This window comes from Raphanus sativus, chromosome 6, assembly GCF_000801105.2.
Source record: "Raphanus sativus cultivar WK10039 chromosome 6, ASM80110v3, whole genome shotgun sequence".
In the NCBI taxonomy this organism is placed as follows: domain Eukaryota; kingdom Viridiplantae; phylum Streptophyta; class Magnoliopsida; order Brassicales; family Brassicaceae; genus Raphanus; species Raphanus sativus.
The window spans coordinates 6,841,098-6,858,946 of NC_079516.1; the positions used below are offsets into that span (position 1 = coordinate 6,841,098).

The 17,849-nt window shown below is 40.5% G+C and overlaps 5 protein-coding genes across 7 annotated transcripts; 3 read left to right on the forward strand and 2 right to left on the reverse strand.

Moving 5' to 3' along the window:
* The first annotated feature begins 2,909 nt into the window (after positions 1-2,909).
* On the forward strand, positions 2,910-4,700 carry LOC108837959 (cytosolic Fe-S cluster assembly factor NBP35). Its single transcript, XM_018610949.2, has 3 exons — positions 2,910-3,061; positions 3,145-3,246; positions 3,601-4,700. The coding sequence occupies exons 1-3, from the start codon at positions 3,025-3,027 to the stop codon at positions 4,512-4,514; spliced, it is 1,053 nt and encodes a 350-aa protein (XP_018466451.2). The 5' UTR covers positions 2,910-3,024; the 3' UTR covers positions 4,515-4,700.
* Positions 4,701-4,893: 193 nt separating this feature from the next.
* On the forward strand, positions 4,894-6,846 carry LOC108806189 (transcription factor bHLH121). Of its 2 annotated transcripts, none has more exons than XM_018578236.2 (5): positions 4,894-5,056; positions 5,527-5,639; positions 5,723-5,850; positions 5,975-6,433; positions 6,512-6,846. In XM_018578236.2, exons 2-5 carry the CDS (start codon positions 5,543-5,545, stop codon positions 6,677-6,679), a joined length of 852 nt encoding a protein of 283 aa, XP_018433738.2. In that variant the 5' UTR covers positions 4,894-5,056; positions 5,527-5,542; the 3' UTR covers positions 6,680-6,846. The 2 variants fall into 2 exon arrangements, with proteins under 2 accessions (XP_018433738.2, XP_018433737.2); XM_018578235.2 differs by having other exon boundaries at positions 4,899-5,056; positions 5,524-5,639.
* A 586-nt stretch (positions 6,847-7,432) lies between these two features.
* On the forward strand, positions 7,433-11,193 carry LOC108813087 (uncharacterized). Its single transcript, XM_018585522.2, has 3 exons — positions 7,433-8,936; positions 9,018-9,457; positions 9,546-11,193. The coding sequence occupies exons 1-3, from the start codon at positions 7,569-7,571 to the stop codon at positions 11,035-11,037; spliced, it is 3,300 nt and encodes a 1,099-aa protein (XP_018441024.2). The 5' UTR covers positions 7,433-7,568; the 3' UTR covers positions 11,038-11,193.
* A 194-nt stretch (positions 11,194-11,387) lies between these two features.
* LOC108807714 (putative F-box protein At3g20030) lies at positions 11,388-12,661 on the reverse strand. The gene has a single exon (XM_018579964.2). The coding sequence runs from the start codon at positions 12,640-12,642 to the stop codon at positions 11,398-11,400; it is 1,245 nt and encodes a 414-aa protein (XP_018435466.1). The 5' UTR covers positions 12,643-12,661; the 3' UTR covers positions 11,388-11,397.
* A 1,073-nt stretch (positions 12,662-13,734) lies between these two features.
* Positions 13,735-17,265, reverse strand: LOC108806461 (uncharacterized). 2 transcript variants are annotated; one of them, XM_056988011.1, is made up of 12 exons: positions 16,605-17,265; positions 16,404-16,520; positions 16,109-16,301; positions 15,786-15,952; positions 15,527-15,701; positions 15,178-15,239; positions 14,958-15,039; positions 14,807-14,864; positions 14,583-14,689; positions 14,334-14,420; positions 14,180-14,250; positions 13,735-14,100 (listed from the first exon to the last, which is right to left on the reverse strand). In XM_056988011.1, the coding sequence occupies exons 1-12, from the start codon at positions 17,021-17,023 to the stop codon at positions 13,971-13,973; spliced, it is 1,668 nt and encodes a 555-aa protein (XP_056843991.1). In that variant the 5' UTR covers positions 17,024-17,265; the 3' UTR covers positions 13,735-13,970. The 2 variants fall into 2 exon arrangements, with proteins under 2 accessions (XP_056843991.1, XP_056843990.1); XM_056988010.1 differs by having other exon boundaries at positions 14,334-14,426.
* Positions 17,266-17,849: the final 584 nt, after the last annotated feature.

Sequence of the window (17,849 nt, forward strand, 5' to 3'; positions counted from 1 at the left end):
ATTGAGACCTATTGGACCGCCACCGTGCGAGTTCCAAGCACTAACGGTCGCTGATCTCATAAGGGAGGACACAGCGGAGTGGGATGAGCAGAAGATTGACATCATCATACCCTTCCACAAAGCGCAGATCCTCCAAATCAAGCCAAGCGTGTGCAAAGCAAAAGATGAACTTGTGTGGCTCAAGACAAGCACTGGGGAGTATACAGCCAAATCAGGCTACAGAGCCCAATCTGAACTCCTGCTTCTGGAGGAAGCAGAGAACCCTACAACAACAATAGACTGGTCAGCGAATGTGTGGGACATCAAGACGCCAGAGAAAGTAAAGATTTTTCTGTGGAATGCTCTACATGACGCTCTTCCAGTGGGTGAGCAATTTGCTATTAGGAACATACCTATTTCGAGCAGATGCACGAGATGTAGTGATCTGGAAACGGTAGCTCACTTGTTGTTCACTTGCCCGTACGCGAGAAAGGTCTGGAAGCTGGCTCCGCTTGCGACAACGATCGATGTGGACCAAATCACTGATACGCTTTCAGGAATGGAGTTAATTCGAAGAGTCCCATCGCTCCCACCGGTGGGCTTGGGGCCAGGAACGCTTACGGCAGCGCTATGTTGGAACTTGTGGATCTCTAGAAATCAGCTCACGTTCCAGAAGAGAGACTTCTCCCCTGAGGAAACTCTACTGAAGGCAACAACGGAAGCGAGAGAGTGGCTGCTCGCTCAAATCTCCCTGACAAATCCAAATTTGAAGCCTCCTAGCATCAACCAGGATCCAATCCCAGACACCGACATACCTTGCATGTACACAGATGCTGCTTGGAACGCCTCTACGGGCCGCGCCGGTCTTGGCTGGATCATCGATGATACAGGGTCGTCTTCAACTCATTCTGCGACTGCAAGCTTTGTAAAGTCGCCCCTCTTCGCGGAAACCTTGGCTATGCGTTCAGCCATGAACTCTGCTATTGATAAAGGGATCACCTCTCTCTTGATTCTCTCGGACTCTCAAGCTTTGATCAAGCTCGTCAATTCAAAAGGGAAGAAGTTGGAGATCGCAGGCTCCCTTAATGATATCTACCTTCTATCTAACGCTTTTAATGTTGTCATGTTTAAGTTTATTCCTAGAGTAAACAATGATAGAGCAGACACTGTTGCCAAACAGACTCTTGCTCTAATGTTTTAAAGTTATTTTCATGTTTTAATGAAAGCAGTTTCACAAAAAAAAAAAAAACTGGTTGAGTACATCCAATAATGAGCAATGTGTACGTGCATTATCGTTTGTGTTACTAAGTTCCCCATTCTATAATTTTGAAAAAGGTTATCATCCTCGTGATAATATACTGTATAGGCTTCGCCCTATTATTCTTCGGTAAACCACTTAAAAGGTACTTGAAAGTTATAAACTGCACTGACCACTTATTTTGAAATCCATATGTTTTAGTGTGCATAGTACAAACCGATATGACAAGGCGTTGTCAGAGAAAACAAAGGGTTTATAGAGTGTAGCTAAATAAATATTAAATCAAAAGTTAATAGGAAGATTTAACTAGGGTAGCTTAACATGTTTACCAAAAAAAAAAAGATTTAACTAGGGTAATAGGGTATTGTATCTTTTCTTTTGAGCAAAATTTAAATATTATATATATGTAAGAAAAGGTATATTAATTCAAAAGGTGGTTTCCTCAGAGAACAGATGCAGACATATTCTTAGACAAAACTTGTTTTGATTCCTAGTGTTATTGTTTTCGGCTAACAGAACTTATTGTCAAATATAATTGTATATGAATTAAATAGTTAATCAGAGATTAGTCCAAAAATAATGATACCAGAAAAGTGAAAACCAGGTGCTTGCGGTTTGCGCACACTTGCGAAGACTAGGTGCGAGATTGATTTCTTTATGTTCATTGTTCAGTATGGCAAAGAATTTATAATAAAATGAAATTTAAAAATAGTTAGGTGTCCCCCAAAACTAGATGGATTAATAGTAGAGAACTGTTTTACAATAGCACTTCCAAAATACACTCTGAGTTTCCAGTAGTGAAAACTGATGCTGTTATGTATATTGAATCAAATATGATCTCTATAGATAGCCGGTGATTTTGTATTTTTGTTGTTAGAGATCCTAATATACGTACATATATGTATGTAGCTATATTCTGAAAATATCTCTAGTATTTATTGATAAATAAAAGTATCTCTTTACTCGTGAACATTATACATTAAACTTTTGTATTATTTATTTTCGGTTATTCATTTGTTGTTGCATATATTTTTGCATCCTTCGTAACAACTGATCAAATACATCCACATAAAATGCTGCTTCATAGACTCAGTTCTGAGTTGTCCACTGCATAAAGGACTATGCTATTCAAATAGTATTATACAAAAAGTATGTACTTATATGCTGTTTAGTTACACGCATATGAGTGTGTCTCTTTTGTTTTTACGTGAATTATAAATATTCCCTCTAACTTGGCCTTATATTGAATAAAATTGTAATACCACTTTCCATATTTAATTTTAGTTCCCAGAGTTTGTTTCTTTTCTTTTGTTCAATAATAAGAAAAAAAAGAAAGAGCAGTTGCTTGGAAAGTTGGGTGTTTCATTTTCATTGCATGTGAATGGGTAGGGTTGATGAGCATGACTCCTACGCTTGTGAATAAAGTCGACTACATGCTTTTGCATCATTATCCAAATCTGCCATGTATTTGATAACGATATATGAATACAAACATTAGAAAACACACACACCACTCTCTCAGTGCACATTGCCACTCCTTGATTAGCTTTTTTTTATTTTTTCATTGTTACAACAAAAATGTTGGTTAAACATGATGATTCTTTATAACAAAAAAACAATGAACGTAAGGCCCGTGAACGAGACCACATAACAATAATGGGCCTTTTGTAAGAACATTTCACAAGAGAACTTTGGTTTCTCTACGCGTCACAGCCAGAAGCGTGGTTTAACGTATAAACGAAATCTCCAGCGACTAATCAGAGAGGGAATCACAAGTCGTCGTCGCCATGGAGAACGGAGAGATTCCAGAGAACGCCAATGAACGTAAGCAACTTCAATTTACCTTTTTCTTCAGCTCATATGTGTGTTCTTTAGCCTAATTATTGTTCGTGTTCTTTGGTTTCTAGATTGCCCAGGTCCTCAATCGGAAACTGCTGGAAAGTCTGATTCTTGTGCAGGTTGCCCTAATCAGGAAGTATGTGCCACAGCTCCCAAAGGACCTGATCCAGGTTCGCCTTACTCTCTCTCGATCATGCTATTATCATCGATTACATTTGAATTAGGGTTTTGTATGTTTTTGCTTTTGAGTCCATACGGTTTGCTTTTGTTACATAGAGGTGTATAAATCTGTAATACTGGCTTTGGATATGTAGAACAAGAAGAAAAGATACTGTCTTAGCTAACTGACAACATGCATTTTAAAAGATTTGTTAGCTCTCTTAGAGTTGTGGCTTCCTTTTGAGAGCAACACCTTGTGATAAGACCCCTGATTTGATGCTACTGTCGATTTATGTGCTTGAGTCACAGACTTTAAAGTTACTCAGCTATAGTCGTTGTACTAACGTTTGTTCTGTTTCATTCAGATTTGGTGGCAGTAGCAGAGAGAATGAGCACTGTCAAGCACAAGATTCTTGTTTTATCCGGGAAAGGTGGGGTTGGCAAGAGCACTTTCTCAGCTCAGCTCTCCTTTGCCCTCGCGGGAATGGATCACCAGGTAGGTCTGATGGACATAGATATATGCGGCCCAAGCATGCCGAAGATGCTAGGCCTTGAAGGGCATGAGATTCACCAGAGCAACCTCGGTTGGTCCCCGGTTTACGTGGAGGACAACCTTGGCGTCATGTCCATAGGCTTCATGCTCCCTAACTCCGACGAAGCTGTGGTCTGGAGAGGTCCTCGCAAGAACGCTCTCATCAAACAGTTCTTGAAAGACGTTTACTGGGGAGAGATCGATTACCTCGTGGTTGATGCCCCACCAGGAACATCGGACGAGCACATCTCAATAGTTCAGTACCTCCAAGCCACTGGGATCGATGGTGCGATCATCGTCACGACCCCACAGGAAGTCTCGTTGATCGATGTGAGAAAAGAAGTGAGCTTTTGCAAGAAAGTCGGCGTTCCCGTGCTAGGAGTAGTGGAGAACATGAGCGGTTTGTGTCAACCGTTAGCGGATGTCAAGTTCAAGAAGCTGCATTCAGAGTTTGGATCCTCCGTTGTTGACGTGACAGAGGAAGTGATCTCTTGTTTAAGAAAGAACGCACCGGAGCTCGTCAACGTATTGGCTTACAGCGAAGTGTTTGACCGTAGCGGAGGTGGTGCAGAGAGGATGTGTAGGGAGATGGGAGTGCCGTTTCTTGGGAGTGTTCCTTTGGATCCACAGCTTTGCAGAGCGGCCGAACAGGGGAAGTCGTGTTTCGAGGGTGACAACAAGTGTTCTGTTAGTGCACCTGCGCTTAAGAGCATCATAGAGAAAGTCGTTGCTTTGATCAAAGATTGAAGATGGATCACCCCACCAGTAGTTAAAATCATTCGGTTTGATCCGTGCAAAGACCATGCTTTTTGTGTAAGAAGTTATAGTGGGCATTGGCTTCACATGTTGTTCTTGTGAGATTTGGACCGTTGAAGCTTGTCTTAGACTTTGAAAACGAAAATCAAACTAATATTTTGGAACTCAGTTTCACGATCAATTTGTGAGATGAAAAAAATCCGAAACAAAATCAACTATTGAAGGTGTCTTTTGATCAATGCATAAATTCAAGGCAAAAATAGAGATAAATGGATCTTTGATGGCGAAATTGAAATTATTAAAATGTCAGTGCGAAAACAAAAAAAAATGATGTCAAGTAGGATGAAATGAAAATAAAAAACGTCGAAATAATTGAGAAAAAGGGATAATGGCATAATGCTCTTGTGAGAGAGCAGAGAGAGAGAGAGAGAGAGCGGGGCTAGCACGAACGAACAAGAAGAATCTTTCTTTCTTCGTCGAACCTTTGCCATTGTCTTCATCTCAATCGAATCTCTCCGTCACCGTCTCCGCCGGTGAGTCTGTTACCTTTTTTCCCCCAATAGATCGGCTTCAATTGACATTCCTCTTCCTTAGGGTTTCGATAATTTGTCCAGCTAGTTAGATGCTTCTTCAATCAAAGGCATTAAGTTTTGATTGTTTGAACTTAGCTTCAAGTGTTTGAAAGTGTGTATGCAAACTTCATCAGGGGGGAATCTGTGATGGACTAATTGAAGATTCCTTTCTTCACACAAGTTTTCTTTTTTTTGATAGATGCTATTACCAAACCCGGTTTAGAATGATTGACTAAAAAATAATAGGAACCGGTTCATATGGACCATCTGTACATGTAGGATGATACTTAGTTTACAAGAACCAGATTATGTTAAGCGGGAGAATCAATTTGAAGTTTGTGATTATCCCAAGACTAGTTCAATGTTTCCTTGATCTTAGTTTGATTTGCATTCTCAGACAGCCTGACTGCAATTCTTCTGTTTTGTAGTAGTTTTGAGAGGAGGGTTATGGATGTTTCAGCTAGGAAGTCCCAGAAAGCAGGACGTGAAAAGTTGAGGAGGGAGAAACTTAATGAGCATTTTGTCGAACTTGGAAATGTACTCGGTAAAACGATTCATTTTATCATCTCTCTTATATTACATGATTTAAGTAACATCCCTCCTCACATTACATGTTCTTGTTTACAGATCCAGAAAGACCCAAGAATGACAAAGCTACCATTCTCACTGATACTCTTCAGTTGCTCAAAGACCTCACTTCTGAAGTCACCAAACTCAAATCTGAGTACACCGCTTTGACTGATGAGTCCCGCGAGGTGAACATTTTCTCACCTGTATATATAGATATGTACTTGCGTTCTGTCTTTTATAGGACTTGTTTTGTTTTTTAATCAATGGCAAAAAAAATACTCGCTTACATAACAACGCTTCTTTCTGTAGCTGACACAGGAGAAAAACGACCTGAGAGAAGAAAAGACATCGCTCAAATCAGATATAGAGAATCTCAATCTCCAGTACCAGCAGAGATTAAGGTCAATGTCTCCGTGGGGAGCTGCGATGGATCACACCGTCATGATGGCTCCACCACCTTCTTTTCCATATCCAATGCCTATGGCTATGCCTCCCGGTTCAATCCCAATGCATCATCATCCACCAATGCCATCTTACACTTACTTTGGCAACCAGAACCCTAGCATGATGCCAGCGCCTTACATGCCCTATATGCAGCCTCCTAATACAGTCGTTGAGCAACAATCCGTGCACATACCACAGAACAACCGTTCCAGGGAACCTAGAACAAAGGTTTCAAGAGAGAGCAGCAGGTCTGAGAAAGCAGAGGACTCCAATGACGTTGCCACACAACTCGAGTTAAAAACTCCTGGATCTACGTCTGATAAGGTGAGACAAAGAACTAATGTGATCAGTCAGAAGCTAGACATCTCTTTTTTTTTATTAGAAAAAATTGTGTATTTGTAGGATACATTACAAAGGCCAGAGAAGAGCAAGAGGTGCAAGAGAAACAGCAACAACAACTCTGTGGAAGAAAGCTCTCACTCAAGCAAGTGTTCTTCTTCTCCAAGCGTCCGGGACAACACTTCTTCCAGTAGCGTAGCTGGTGGCCTAAAACCTGATGATGCAAAATGAGGATTGAGTATATGATGCGACTACAAAACGGTTACTCGCTGTCCGAAACATCGTTCTGATGCCTTAGTTCTACAAACGCAGCTGATTTGTAATCTCTCTTGTAATGTTTATAGTTGTATAACATTTAATAAGAGGTTTATATTCAAATTAGGCCAACTTTCATTAAAGCTAAATAACACATTGTAACAAAATAGCACCATAAAATCAATCATTCAATAAACTATAAAAAGTTACATTATTTTAGCAAATAATAAACTTATATAAACAAATATTTATTTTAAAATAATTATTACTCCCTCCGTTTCAAATTATATGTCGTTCTAGAGCAAAATTTTTGTTTCAAAATAAGTGTCGTTTTCGGTTTTCAATATAAAATTTATTGAAAATATTCTCTATTCTATTTTTATATTGGTCGATGTGTATTGGTAATAGTATTTTTATTTTGGAAATATGTAAAATTAAATATTTTCTTAATCTGTGTGCAAAAACTTAGAACGACAAATAATATGAAACGGAGGGAATATCTGTCACACTTTAAATCCTAAACACTAAATTAGATCTCAAGAATATATTTGAGTATATATTTTTAATAAATACTATTTTATGATTTTATATGTTAATTTATGATGAAAACTTTTTTGATCCTATTTAAATAGTATTTTTCAAAATATATTGTCAAGAAAATGACATACACTTAAATAAATAGAAATAAAAATACAGAAAATGAATAAAATAAAGTAAATAATGAGTCAGCATCTGTGAATTGTTCTGTTTCCCTACGGAGTGGTACTTGTTGCCGGCGAGACAACAAGAGACCTGTCTTATCGTCTCAAATGTCTTCGTTTTAGTTTCTCCACAGATTCAGATCCTTTAATAATTCGATCGGAGCATGACGACTCCTCCGGCGAGACCTCTCTCCGTCCACGACTGGGACGTCCTCATCGAAGACTTCCAAGACTCCGGCGCTCCTCGCGACTGGTTCACCTCCGTCTTCTCCATCGACTCCCTCGCCGACCTCGCCCTCTCCTCCCTCCTCAAAAAGGACCTCCCTTTACCTTCCAAACTCTCGATCCTCGTCTTCCTCGACGAGTTCTCCGAGACCCTCTTCGCCGGACGCGGCGACGAGACATTCGACCGCCTCGTCGACGCTCTCCGCGCGATCGTCCAGTCTCCCACGGCGGACGGGTTAAAGGAGCAGGCTTTGATCTCCTTCTCGTCGGTCCTCGCGGCGTCGGTCGAGTCTTCTCTCTCCTTGCGCCGCCACGTGGAGGCCGTCGTGGACTTGCTCCTCGCGCTCGTGAACCGTCCTAACCACGGGTTCGATAGACAGGCACGTGCCGTCGCGTGCGAGTGCTTGCGTCAGCTCGAGAGAGCGTTTCCTGGTTTGTTATCCGAAGTCGCTGGGCACCTTTGGTCGCTGTGCCAAGCGGAGAGAACGCACGCCGTGCAAGCTTACCTTCTCTTGTTCACCACAGTTGTTTACAATGTCGTTAACAAGAAGCTGAAGGTTTCGCTTCTCAGTACTTCCGTGCCTTTGGTTCCTTTCAATGCTCCTAATTGGATGAGGGATCAGAGTCAGAGTCAAGGGTTGGGGCCGGATCAGAAGGAGCTGAGGAGGACGCTGGCGTTTCTCCTGGAGTCTCCGTATCTGTTCACGTCTTGCGCTATGATGGAGTTTATGGGAATGGTGGTGCCGCTTGCGTCTGCGCTGGAGTTGCAAGCGTCCATGTTGAAAGTTCAGTTTTTAGGGATGGTTTACTCGTTTGATCCTATGCTGTGTCATGTTGTCTTGCTTATGTATACTAAGTTCCCTGATGCCTTCGAGGGACAGGAGAAAGATATCATGAGACGTCTGTTGCTTCTCTCCAAGGAGACTCAGATCTATCTTGTCTTCCGCTTGCTTTCGCTTCACTGGTTAATGGGTTTGCTGAGTGGAGAGGTTGTGAAGAGGAAGTCTGTTTTGGAGATGGGTCAGAAGTTTCATCCTGGTGTATTTGATCCGCTAGGTTTGAAAGCTTTGAAGCTTGATCTGCTGGTTCAGTGCTCTGTTGGTTTGAGTGGAAAATCTTCAGGGGAGTTGTTGCAGGAGTGCTTGGTCTCTGTTTCGGATTTCAAATGGTTGCCTCCTTGGAGCTCAGAAACTGGTGTAGCGTTCCGTACTTTACACAAGTTTCTGATATCTGCTTCTACACACTCTGACTCTGACCCTTCCACCACTAGAAGCCTTATGGAGTCTAGCCTCTTCCAAAACTTGCAGGTCTGGTTTTACTTGCTTCTTGGTCTTTTGCTTGATGATGATTCACTTTTGTTTTGATTATCTTCTATACTTAAAATCCAGGGGTTACTGGTGGACATGACTTCAAAGTTCCAAATCTTGGTCCCTGTCGTTGTGTCTTTTACTGAGCGGTTGATAAACTGTGAAAAGCATCAGTGGTTAGGAGAGAGGTTTCTTCAGACAATAGATGAGAAACTTCTTCCCAAGCTCGAGAAAAGCTGTTTGTTAACACCTTACTTCCCGCTCTTCCATCGGATTGCGGAGAACGATACAATACCTCCTTCTAGATTGATAAAGCTCCTCACCAAGTTTGTCCTTACACTTGTTGACAAGCGCGGGTCTGATGTGGGGTTGAGACTGTGGGATCAAGGCACCGAAGTTCTTGGCGTCTGTCGAACGTTGTTGAGTCACCACAAGAGCTCTAGATTGTTTCTTGGACTCTCTCGTCTTCTCTCTCTAATCTGTCTCTATTTTCCTGATCTAGATGTCAGAGACAACGCTAGGTATATGGAAACTATATGGCACACACTAAAACAATTCATTATTGCATTAAAGCTTAACCTCTTTTAAAACTGGTGAATTAAATTGCAGGATATATCTGAGGATGCTGGTGTGTATACCAGGAAGGAGGTTAAAGAACATTTTGAAGCCTGCAGATACAGTCTCTCCATCAACTCATTCATCTGCTGCGTTCTTCACCGTCCAAAGTCCTCGTTTCCGTTATGATCCTAACAAATCTTGGAACATTTCATCATATATTCATCTCGAACGTGTCACTTCCCTGCTAGTGAAACAGTCATGGTCCTTGTCTCTACCATCATCACTAGGCGTTGGAAGCAGCATTGTCGAAAGCAAAGTTCAGGTCGATGAAGTTGAGCCGGAGAGGAGTCAAGAGCTCCAGCTTTTACCGGAGAATTCTCGTAGGATTGAATCAGGAAAGCCGACGTTGAGAGTGATGGATGCAAAGGTAGGTGAGATTCTCGAAAGGTTGAGGAGATACTTCTCGGTGGTTCCTGATCTCAGACACATGCCTGGAATCAAGGTGAGGATAAACTGTACTTTGAGATTGGATGCTGAACCGTATAGCAGCGTATGGGGTAGTCAAACTCAGAGTCCTGAGTTAGATAATAAAGTGGACGCAGCACCTCCTGCTTTATTCGCTACCGTGGTTAAATTCTCATCTTCAGCACCTTATGGCTCTATACCATTTTGCCGCATACCTTTCCTTCTAGGTGAGTGGGACAAGAATGTACCCAACGATGAAGGTTCTTTGGAGATAGTCTTGTTGGGAAACACAACGATAGAGGAGGAGAAAGATGGCTTGGGAGGAGGAGGAGCGTCTGTGACAGTTGAACTCGAACCTAGAGAACCAACACCTGGTTTGGTTGAGGTTTCGATGGAAGCGAATGCAGAGAGTGGTCAGATGATTCAAGGGAAACTCGAGAGTGTTCCCGTGGGGATCGAAGACATGTTCTTGAAAGCTCTTGCCCCACTCGATGAACCTGAAGACACAATCCCAAGCTACTACGCAGATCTATTCAGTGCTTTGTGGGAAGTCTGCGGTTCATCGTCAAGCACAGCACACGAAACGTTTGCACTAAAAGGAGGCAAAACCACTGCAGCAATCAGTGGGACTCGGTCAGTGAAACTTCTCGAAGTCCATGCAGAAACTGTTGTACAAGCCAGCGAGCTTCACTTGGCACCCTTTGTGGTAGCTATCACTGGAGAACAGCTTGTGAACATTGTAAGAGAAGGAGGAATCATCGAGAACATTGTGTGGCGGGAGGAGGAAGAAGAAGAAGGAGGTCAGGGTACTGCTTCTTCATCAATGGGGGCCACAGGAACTAACAGAGACCCTCTACGTCTTACATACATAGGATATGGAGACGATCAAGAGGTTCCGATGAGTAGGAGTAGAGGGAAGTTGGGAAAGATAAAGATGCTGATGTTTTTGCCTCCGAGATATCATCTGCTGTTTGAAATGGAAGTTGGGGAAGAGTCGACATTGGTTCATATGAGAACTGATTATTGGCCTTGCTTGGCTTATGTTGATGATTATTTAGAAGCTTTGTTCTTGCTTTAAGAGAGTTTTTTTTTTACTCTCTTTTCATTCTTTTTGTGTCATCTACAGAAAAGTTTGTCTAAATAAACCCAAACACACAGACAAAAACCATAAGTGGTTGGTTTATATTGATTTTTTTTTTTTATATTGGAGATAAAAAGTGGTGAATTAACTGTTCTTGACATGCGTTTTTCCTACGAAATGGCTTTAATTAATATGTACGTTAGTTAAAACTGTTTAACTAAATACAGAGAATGTTTCCAAAATAAAACAAGAGAAATTATGTTTCTGATAAACTAAAACCAAATAGAAATAATCAGTCTTGAAAAGAGATTGACAGAAAAAAAAAGTATGATCATTCTTCATTCTCCGGTAAATTGGTCAGTTTATACGCACTAAACTCGGAATATAAGAGGAAGAACACACAAGTGGACAATATTCTCCCAAGTTGAGCGGGCTTGGGTCCTTGACACCTTCTCCTAGACCAACCTTTCGAAAGTATCCTTTCTCTCCAATGATATAAGCTGTGTCGTTGCACGTAACTTCATATGATCCATTCTCTCCAATGAGGTCATCGTCGTAGTAGGTCATTTGATCAGAACTGTCTAAATGAAAAACTACAGCGATTTTCTTATCCTCGTCAATAAAGAAACTCGCACCATCATGCTGAAACTGTAAATCAAAACCTGTGAGTGGTTCCAAGTCAATTCTTAAGAAGGGGATCCACGACACTGCATTAGGCTCCTCAATCTTAGTCGTCACCCAAATCTCCACCTCAGCCATATCGCAGCACTGATATAAAGCTGCGAGTTTCTCGTCTCTAAGAGAAGACAAAGTCCCAGTATCGCTAGTATAGTGGTTAAACGGAAGAGACAGAGGCGGTCCAAATCTCTCTGTTGTGAAATCAAAACAGATTAAAAATTTATGTGGCTCTGGTGTGTATTCTTCTTCTGTTACTACTACTTGTAGTTTTTCTGTGGCAAAAAAATAAGCATTTCCCTTAAGAGACACGCCGCGTTGAAAAAACATAATATCATAGTCCGGAGTGATTTTAAGAACCCTCCATGAATCAGAGCTGAAATCATAGATTTCGTATGCAAAAACTTTGTTTCCGATGTCATCATCCAAGAGCCTCAAGATCTTATGTTTACGGTTCTTCTTCTTGTCATATCCCAGAGCATACCTGTCTAACCTGTGGTAGTTATTTCTTGGTCGTTGGATCCACCTGATTTGTCCCAAACAGGGATTCCAGACCACGAGGCTAGTTCTGTCCACCTCCTCTTTGTCCTTGGTGACGCATAACAATAAGCCATCGCAATGGAAGACTTTAGTTACATCGACTTGATTAAGTAGTGAATCCCCGATGATCTCCTTTATAGATGGATCCACAAATTTTTCTTCGTTCAGGATTCCAAGAAGATTAAATCTTATCAAACAAAGCTTATAGTTCTTCACCATGAACCCTAGAAACTGATGCCTCTTTGCTTCTAGGTTACGCCATATCCGATTTTTGCACAAACGGTTCCATAGTTTGCTAGTGGATCCTACCGCTCCGATACTAGTTATAGAAACCCTAGAGAGTATCTTCTCTACCAAATCCCACGGAAGATCTGAGATAGTCGTCATTGTTAGTGTTTCTTCAGAGAGAAATTAGATTTTCTAAATTACCGACACTATAAAATTATATACATATATATATATATATATATATATATATATATGTTAGGTTAGCCTCAATGGAAATATTGCTGATAATCAGGTATGGAAGACCCTACGGTAAATATGCAAAAATTATTACAAAATACAAAATAAACATCATCAGATAAAATACAATATGGTAGGCCAAAACTTGGTACATAGTCTAGTAATGAAATGGTAAAAGTTAAATATGTAAAGTTTTTTTTTGCTTCTTCTTTAATAATTAAGGGATATAACATAATAGTTGACAAAAATAGTAATATATAACACAATTAATTTTATTTATTTCTGATAAATTTTGTTGTTGGTGAAGAAATGAGATTTCCCACTTCGACAATAAACACAGAACTTTACAATTTTTAAAGAAAAATGGTGGAATTTTAGATTCTGATAAAAAATGAGACACTTTACATGTTTCAATAAAAAGATGTATTGTTGTCAGATGATGCTCAGATGAACATAACATTTTGATAAGCTAACCAGTTCATATGAAGGGTAGCTACTTTTAATGCCAAGACTTCCATCTCAAGTACTGAACTTGTATCTGTCGTTGAAGTGGAGCTTTGTAGAATTGGTTTGTTGTGAGAATCACATAGAGAACCCACCACATTCCTCCTCTGCTATTTTCATTAATCCAAGACCCATCAGTATAACAATGATGACATTATAACTGACACCAAGAGGCAAATTAGAGAGCGACTGAGCCCTGAGCTCCCCCGCTCATAGCCGATCGTTAAAAGCTTTGTGGAAAATGTCAAGAATCGACCATCTTCCCCTTCGTATATGAGATAATTGCTTGCCTTTCATATGCGTCAACCAATGAAAGGAAACAATGGGGTGTGGTTTGACAGCATATTTGGAAATAAGATGATCTAGATAATCTGTAATAACATATTTGTTTCTATGGCCTCGCCAAGCCAAGTATCATTGGATACGAGAAACTCTCAACACCGCAACTACAAGGGATTAGATAAGTAATCAAGCACCCAAGAAAAACGATAATCATATAGACCAAATTCATAGTTGGCTACTCTTCTCCTTTATAATCTAACACTTTGTTCTGTACAACCTCTAATACTTGGGAGGCTAATATATATTTTTCCACAGTCTTTTACCACTTCTCTAACCCAAAGGATTTTAAACTTATGCAGTCTCAAACCCCAAACTACATTACCTTTTTTTTTTCTTTTTCTTTCTAGAAATAGAGAATATTAAGAAGAAAAGAAATAGAAATGCTCAAATACAATGATTACATTCTACAAGCTGTTGCTCTCAACCGGTTGAACAAGTAGGCCTCCTCCTCCTCTGTCATCGTTTGTCATCTTTTTCAGGGATCTATATTGCAGCCGAACACTGTCTCCACTCTCCACAATCTTTAACAGATACCTAATATCATGAAAACAAATGAGTTTGGGAACTGAGCTCAACAACTCCCTTTTAGCCTACAAAGCAGAGTTTTAGTTACCAGCCATTGAGACATTGAGATGTAACAATTGCTTCTTTTCCAACAAACTTTTCCGGTGTTCTCCTGTTACCCTGGCAACGGTGAAATGTGTTTCATAAGAGTATATGTTGGAATAGATGGATCAGAAGCCAAAATATGAACAATAATGGCATACCTTGATAAGTACTTTCTCGTTTACAGCAAATGGATAATGAACCACTCGCTGCTGTGATCCATCATCCGTAGCTGGATCTCCATGTTCCTGCAACTTTTATCAGAGGTCCATCAATTATATAAGATAAGGTAAACAGAAAACAAAAGGATGACGCAGACTGATAAGTTTGGAGAGATGGAAATATTTAATAGAAACCACCAAAGACATACAAAGCTATTAACAATGTAGTTCAGTGTCAAATGATCTTACCACATCCATTTGATCACTCATTTCTTTTCGACGCCTCCGCATGGCTGCGTTGTGGAAAAGTCTTTTATCATCTTGTTGCTTTATAGCTGAAGCGGCAGCTCTAAGAGCTAGGTGTTTTGACATTAAAGAGAAAAGTTAAGTTTGTTTGTCTATGTCAAAGGCCAAAAGACTACACTGTTGGCTGTATCATTTGTTGAGGAAAACAGATTATAAGAGAGAGTTACCATGGTTAGGAACCAGAGACCCGGTCTCAATTTCTGCATTGCAAAGCGTACATCTAGACTGTGCAGAAGATAACTGTGGTTATGAAATATTCTTGGGTATGTAGAGGAACCATCACATGGAAGGAACTAGCATAAGAAAACAAACACCAACCATTTCAAGGACTCTTCTAAGCATGAGGCCACCAAATGAATGTCCACAAGAGACCACAATAGCATCTTCAAGAAACGCACCGCTAAACAATCCAAGAGAGTTTGCAAAAACATATGAATTAGAACCCTGATTTCAATGCTGACTACTTTTTCCTTGAACAGACTAAAGTAGGTAATCCAAACGAACCATAAGAATACATGAATGGAAAATTGGTACTCACGAAATGGGATCCGAGAGAACACTTCTTAAGGAAGGCTCTTTGCAAACATCATCCCGTGAAACCTGACATACACAAATCAGCAGAAGGTATCTTGACATGAGACCAATGTGCTCTGAGCAGTTAACATCAAAAGTAGACACTTGTATCATTATACTATTGAGGTAATGCCAGCATAAGACCAAATGAAAGGAGATCATTAAACAAATGTACAGAATGTTAAACAAACGTAGAAACTTATATCATTATACTACTGGCATCATTATTGACAGATATAAAAAAATTGTATGTTTAAATGTACTTTTACAATCTAGACAATTATCTCTACCACTGTAAGAAAGGATGAGCTTACATTGGTCTTCACAGGCGGACTAACTGGAGTCTCATTCTCGGCCAAGAGGTTATCCATAAACTGACTGACAGACACTGGCACATAGCTTTGTGGAATCACATGGCCAGCTGCTTCTACTGGGGAACAATCTAGTATAGCATTACTTTTCGGCATAAGCCTAAATGCTAGTGATGCCCTGCAAGTGAAAAGTCAGGCAATTTAATTAAAACATGTAAGCATGCAATCGTGTCTTGTTATTATCAAAATTTTATAAACATACCTTCCGCGAGTATCACTGCCAGACAAATGATCAGAAGTAGCTCTATAAGAGGCAGCTGGACGGAGACCTGCAGTAGCATGACTAAGCGCTTTGCCAGTAATGAGCAAGATATCACCAATCTCACACCCACTATCTGCTGCGTACCAACGACCATTTGGGTCACATACCTAAGGTATTTTCAAGCCAACAAGCTGATCATGTCAGATTCATATGAAAGTATTCTTAAGAAACTAGTCTGTTGTTGAAAATGTATATACTGTATCGTTCAACACACAGAGAGAGAGAGAGAGAGAGAGAGAGAGAGAGTTCATGGAAAGGTTGACCTGAATGCCAGAGCCATCTGAGCAGAAGAGTGTCAACAAACCCTTCTCAATTTCAATATTACCGGATAGACTCCCACCTCCAGAAGCAGGCTTCCCATTTTGGATCGACCCATGAGCATAGGAAGCCAATAGCACAGACGAGGAGACCTCATTTGGAGCTAGCGGAAAGTCATCGAGCATATGGTTAAACACACTGCAAAAAAACATATCCCACATTGTCTGACTTAATACAAAAAAAAAATAAAAGAGGTGATACTGTAACAACAGTAGTGTAAACATAAACCAATCCTCCTACTCGCTTCTTAGACGGAGATGCCTTGCTATTGCAGATAAAGCAGCTCTCGCTACTTTACCCAAACACCTAAAAACCTCAGCCATACATGGAGGCGACGAATCCAAATCCTCAACAGATCTATTCCAAAGACAGAACAAACACTCATTCATTACATATACATAACCAGTGGACCACTTTGGTAACAAATCAAGAAGCCCAAACCTTCCAGCTCTGTACATGGAGAGACCACGATTGGCTTTACCAGAAACGCTATTTCGCGTTCTGAAATACAAGCGAGCGGCTTCGAGACCACACCGCATCAGCGCGGCGTCTTCGCTCCCGAGCTCGATCACGGAAGCGTTGTATCTCATCAGAGACGAAGACAAATCCTCGACGGCTCTCGCGTAGGAAGGAGAAGGAGCTCCTTCGTAAGGGAGAAGGTCTGATAACCGAACCCTAGCGAGAGGACACCCTGACGGCGTCGGCGACGACATCATCATCATCAGCGTGGAATAGTCTCCGGTTGGGTGAGAAGCCGAGATCGGCGTCACTGTGATGGGATGAGACTTGTTCAAGCAGGGAGATACATCGGTAAAGGTTGAAGGCGTGATCGGAGATGAGACGTGGCGGTAATCGACCATACGTCGTCGTTTCAGAGACGGATTTGGAATTTTTTTTTTTACTGTGCGGAGGTTTACTTTACTCTCTCTTGGAGGGATGAAGAATTGCGACGAGGAACCGTTATCTTCGGGTACATCGGCGTTCGAGGGAGTGGTGATTCAAGGTGGGAACGTTGGATTCGCCGGGGAAATGTGGTTCTGGGGGGACTCTGTTTTTTTATTTTCTTCTTGTTAGGTGTTCTGTGTTGTGTGTTAATGTTTGAGAGGGTCAGGTAATAAAAAGCGCAGGACTTTGTTGTACTTTCACTTTTACCTTTTCGGTCAAACTTAACTCCAGAGATTTACTAGTAGTCGTACATACATTCTATTTGGATTTTGATTTGTATACTTTTCAATATTAGCCGAAATGTAGATTAATTTTATTTAACTTTTGATTTTTCATTCAAAAAATACTTATCATATGACTCTACGTGGCAATAAAACAAAACAAAACAAAACATGTGATTTAATTTGTATTTACACATTATTATATGATTTGTAAGAAATTGCAAGCTGGGGTGGAATATGCTCGGCTGCTTGCTATTGATCATTATGATCGACTAATATTATTAGTATTTAGTAATTAGTAGCATTAACGTGTGGACGATACAATTAACAATTTAAATCCCTCAATGAGGGTGATGATGATAATGATGATGAATGATGATGATGTTTTACTTGTTGGTGGTTGTGGAGATGAGAGGAGAGAAGGATGTATGCTTTTGATGATGAAGTTAAGAAGCATACGTTGATGATGATGTGTAGCGTGATGTGACAACATCAATCAATAATAGTAAACATGATAATG